The sequence below is a fragment of the Nematolebias whitei genome, unplaced genomic scaffold, assembly GCF_014905685.2.
Source record: "Nematolebias whitei isolate Nwh7 unplaced genomic scaffold, NemWhi1 Nwh_scaf_3286, whole genome shotgun sequence".
NCBI lineage: Eukaryota > Metazoa > Chordata > Actinopteri > Cyprinodontiformes > Rivulidae > Nematolebias > Nematolebias whitei.
The window spans coordinates 20-5,146 of record NW_023621831.1 but is presented as its reverse complement, the minus strand read 5'-3'; the positions used below and the strand labels follow the sequence as shown (position 1 = coordinate 5,146).

The following is a 5,127-nucleotide window of genomic DNA, read 5'->3' as shown; positions in this document are numbered from 1 at the left end:
ATATATAATACAGTGAGTGAAACAACAAAATAAAGGTAATTTCATCTTCACCTGTATCTTTTAATATCCAAGATACCTTTTTTTTACAGCAGGAGATTGTTCTTAAATAATTTACTTGTCAGATTTTATCTTGCCCTATCCTGCAGTTTATGATTAAAAAAAACAACAACAACAAAAACATGTTTCTGCTCAGTTCAAAACTTGCTGAAATTGTTGGTCTGTTTTTTCATGGCATCACCCTAAACAGATCTTTGTTTTCTTTATTTTTGTTAATCTTTTACTAAATATTGATGAAGTCCATTGACACGGAGAAGGTAATTATCTCCATAGCAACAAAATGTTCAGGTGAAAACATCAGTTTTCATTAGTGTCCAAACATCAAAGACCACTGAATGTACTGCTTATTGATGTCATACACCGCTGACTGACTTACACATAGCTGAATGATTTTGCTTTTTATTTATTTATTTACTTAATCCATTTCCAGATTCAGAAACAACAGAAGATGAAGGTGGAGACCAATTCGAGACCAAAGAAATTTGTGGTGATGTTGCAGACCAGGCTGTCCCTGGTGGTAATTATACTATTCAGCACTATATTTATTCAAATTATGGATTTAATGGAAAACTGAAATCTGTGATTGCTTTTACGTAAAACAGACCATAACCAATGTGAATGTGTTTATTTAGTTAAATTGTAAATGTAAGCCTGAATGTTTACTAGTTATGACCAAATTTTAAGGGAATTGTTACTTGGAAGTTGCATTTTGAACTTTTGGTTGCTAATCAACTGTTTGGATCAAAAACAGGGTTAATGTCAATAGTTGTATATAAAGTCACTATGAGCAAACCCTTAAATTAGCTTTTTGAAATAGGGTTGCTGTGAAAGTATTGATTATTGCTGCTTTAACATTGCACTCTTCGATTGTTTAACTTGGATGATTGACAAAAAACATTAGTGTAATTTCTTTTAAATGAAAACAGTGATGGACAAACGTGAAGAGGATAAAACAGCAACACATGGACATGAAAATCACTCCAAAAGGCAAGCCAGACACATAATTAGCATTTAAAAAAATACTTTTTCGTAGTAGGCTCAAATTCCATGGTATGAAATACTCTCTGCCCTCATATTCTAAGAATTTGCTTTAAATCTTTTTAGAAGTCAGTCAGAAGATTTTTCAAGAGAATCTCCCCCACAAATTCTTCCACCTCCTTCCCCAAGACTGGTCAAACGTACTTCCCCTTCTCCGATGCAAAGTCGCTCTGGTGCAACGACTCCTATCAGCCTGCGTAAGAAAACTGTTGTGCCAACTGAATACCAGGACACAGTTCCTGGGGAGTTTGAAGAAAAGGTCAAGCAGCCAAAAAGTGTGTTTCTAGGAGGCACCCCAGACTCCCGGCCACAGACTCCACTGAGCGAGTGCTCCCGGAAAGAGTTTACCCTTAGACCTTCTCCAAAACTTACAAGAGCAAGTTCTAAAGTTTTTGAGAAGGTCCGTGGCTTAGAGGAACGCAGACGAAGTCTTGATATTCCAGAAGGTTCCATCTCGGGAAGGTCTTGGGCAGGGTTTAATCGTGCGGGATCTGTAGATTCAGATGACGGTGGAAGCCGGTTGGGTATCTCCAGGGAAAGTTCAAGGGAAGATCTTAGAGAGGCTCTGAAAGAAGATGCAGCCGAACGGAGATCAATGTTTAAACAGAGGGCTGCTTCACTGGAGGAGAAACCTCGCTATTCTCAAAAAGTTCAGGACATAGAAAACAAGTTCACGGAGGAGCTACAGCGCATCAAAAAACTTGTAGGAAAACCCCATCTGAAAAAATCATTTTCAACTGAACAACTCACACTAAAGGGAAAGCACCGCCAGCCTCTAAGAAAAATTGAGCCCATTCCACCACAAGTCCTACAAAAGTTGCAAGAAAGGGAACGTGTGCAGTGGGCGAAGGAACAGAGAGAGAGGGAACTCAGCCAGCAACCAATGCAGCAACAAGAACTACAACAATCCCATTTACAAAAAGCAACAAATACTGGTTCATCAAGAGAAGGTAGATTTAGAGAGATTACAGGCCCCCCAGAGTCAGTGCAGCTATCTGACTTGCCAGGACAACGATCAGTGCGAGAATTAAACAGAGTCAGTCCAGTAACAGAAATCATTCAAAGAACATCATCACCAGCATTACATCAACAACAGAGAGAAGAATTCCCAAATGTTGCAATGACATTACGGAAGGTTGAACGAAGGCCACCAAGTCCACTTGTTCAGAGAGTATCTCGAATGCAAGAATCCCCACACATCCAAGAAAACAATGATGGTTCAGGAAGAAAAACACCAATGGAAGTAGCTGTACGAAAAATTGAGAACAGACCTGAAAGTCCTTTGGTCCAGAAAAGAACAGTCCCGGTGCAAGAAATTTCTCTTCAACCTCCCCTGAAACCCTCAAAAGTAGCATCAGTCACTTCAACGGAAGAGAAAATGGAGGTGGAGCTATCCAAACCAGCCTCAAAGTTAAAAGTTCCTTCAATAGTTATTGAAGATGAAAAAATGGAAGAAGATGTTACTACAAAGATAAGTGAGCCCTCGCAGATGAGTGCTGTTTCCAAAGAGCGCAAACAGCTGAAGATTAAAGGAAAGAACCGTCGCCCTCGACCTTTGTCTCCAGAGTTAGGTTTGTATCGCTTCTTTTATAAACCAAATCTTTGATACTCCAGTTTTTTCTTTATTTTTCAAACAACCACTCTTGATCAATGTCAGAATTTTCCCAATATTATCAGGGGAATCATTACCCAGGCTTATCTTTTTTTAATGTACAGATTCCTCAGATGATTCTTATGTGTCTGCCGGAGAAGATCCAATGGAAGCTCCCATATTCGAGGTCCCTCTTCAGGACATTTTAGCGTCTGCTGGTGCAGATGTGCTTCTAAAAGCTATAATTGCTGGAACGCCTATACCTGAAGGTAGCATGTTTCATATTGCATTTTCCCAAAATGTCTTCTAAATTATACATTTAAGCATTCAATGGGCAATAGCACTAATTTGTTTTCAATGGTTTCTCTGTTTAAGTTACTTGGACAAAGGACAACACTGACGTTTCAAGGATTGCACATTATATGGTCAAAGTGGAGGGTGAACGGCATAGTCTGCTCATAAAATCAGCAAAACTGAGTGATGCTGGAAAATATTGTGTAACTGCAGTTAATCAGGTGGGCAGAGCCTCCAGCTATGCTACTCTAACAGTTAAAGCAGGTGAGTTGAGACTTTGATGACTTATCGCATAAAACCATTGACATCTAGTTTTGAACCCAAAATCAATTCCCCCTTTATCGTAAGGTGGAATATAATTTTACTGTATAAAATTACAAGTTTTAATTGATTCAAATATAAGCCAAGATGGTGTAAAAAGGGGCCGAGATGGTGTAGAGGTAGGGCAGCCGACTTGGGACCAGAAAGTCACAGGTTCAACTTCCTACCATGCCCACATGTTGTGGTGCTACCTGAGCAAGACACCCAATCCCTAATTGCTCCACGGGTGCTCACATAACTGCCCACTGCTCCACCTGGGTGTATCTCATGTGTGAGGGGTTAAATGCAGAGAAACAATTTTGTAATTTTTGGGAACATATAATAATGACAACACATAACACTATACTTTATTTATATATATATAAAAAAGAATATATACATTTGGTAACATATCTTCAGAAAAAACAATATTTGAAGTAGCGTAGATGGTGTCTTTATCCTTCTCAGTATTCATTTAAAAATAGTGAACACGTCTAGAAACAATCCATTGTACATAACCATAATTTGCATTGTGTTTTTGAAGAAGCATTGTGCTTTCTCCTCCCACACTGACATTGTGTTTCTCTACTGCTGCTCCTTTATTGTTATCTTCCTGGCTGAGATGTGTGTATGCCATATACCCCAGCTGAATAACCTCACTTATAGTTACCATAGCAACAAAGAGGTGAAACTGAACCTATAAATTGCCCACTGAGTCTCACTAGCGCTCTTCACTGTGAATCCTCACTATTGTTTTGGCGCCACACTATTTTGCATTTCAGATAATAATTATGTGGTGTTGCGCGGGGGGTGGGGGGATTTGTGTTGCATGTGAACTCTTTGAACTCCTGTGTTCTCACTGAGTTGTGCAAAAACAAAAATCAATATCTACATGGACCAAATGAAATGCAGCAATTCTAAGCATTTTTGAAACATATTACAATGGGAAAACTAACGGACTAATATTGTTTTTTAGAGTCTGTGCAGGAGCCAAAAGGAGGCCTGGGAGTTCCAATGGAGATCAGCAGCCCTATCACATCTGATGAAGAGTATCTAAGTCCTTTGGAGGAGGCTATGGATTTTGGAGTCCAAGAGTCAAGGCGAACTATTGACTCACAATTCAGAGAACCACCTTCATTTCTGGTGACAGCTTGCAACATCAAATTTAATTCACTTTCTGTTTTAAATATCAAACATTTATCATTTGGATTCAACTACCTGTATGTTTTTTTTGTTTTGTGTTGCCTCTATCAAATTCAACTTACAATTTCTAACTTGCACAATGGCTGAAACAGGTAACATTGATGGATCAAGCTGTCGCCGAAGGACAGGAAGTGACCATGTCTGTTCGAATAAGTGGACAACCCAAACCCATGCTTTATTGGTAGGTTCCTTTAGGACATCAGAGCACTTGACCGCACTGTTTTGGTTTGTTGCTATTTGTTGCAGAGCAAACAGGGGGAATTGAAAATACCCTCCGTACATCTGTCCATCGTCAGTCATGCTGCTTGATAACTTGAAAAATAAGTGAGATACCAACTTATATTTTGGTGTGTGGCTGCATCTAGGCAAAAGAAAGTTCCCTACTGAAAATTGGGTTAGCACGTTAAAATCCAAGAAGGCTGCCACCATATACGTCTGTCTGTCTTGAGAGCTGGATAACTTCAAAAAATAAGCTGCATGCCAACAAAAAAAATTGTGTGTGGCTGCATCTATGAGCAAGAAAGATAACCACTGAAAATTGGGTTGCCACATCAAAATTCAAGATGGCCATTGCCATATACAGTGGGTAAACTTTTAGGTCTAAAAACGGAAGAGCAAAAAAGTTTTTTTGTTGGCATGCAGCT

General features: G+C 39.2%; 1 protein-coding gene across 1 annotated transcript; it reads left to right on the top strand.

Annotated features, from left to right (window-relative positions):
• Window positions 1–487: 487 nt before the first annotated feature.
• On the top strand, window positions 488–4,664 carry LOC119429588 (striated muscle-specific serine/threonine-protein kinase; the record flags this gene model as incomplete). Its single annotated transcript, XM_037697189.1, is given in 7 exon segments — window positions 488–574; window positions 984–1,044; window positions 1,162–2,666; window positions 2,812–2,955; window positions 3,062–3,244; window positions 4,257–4,423; window positions 4,576–4,664. Coding segments are annotated over 6 exon segments (2,147 nt in total), but the record flags the coding sequence as incomplete, so codon positions are not given.
• Window positions 4,665–5,127: the final 463 nt, after the last annotated feature.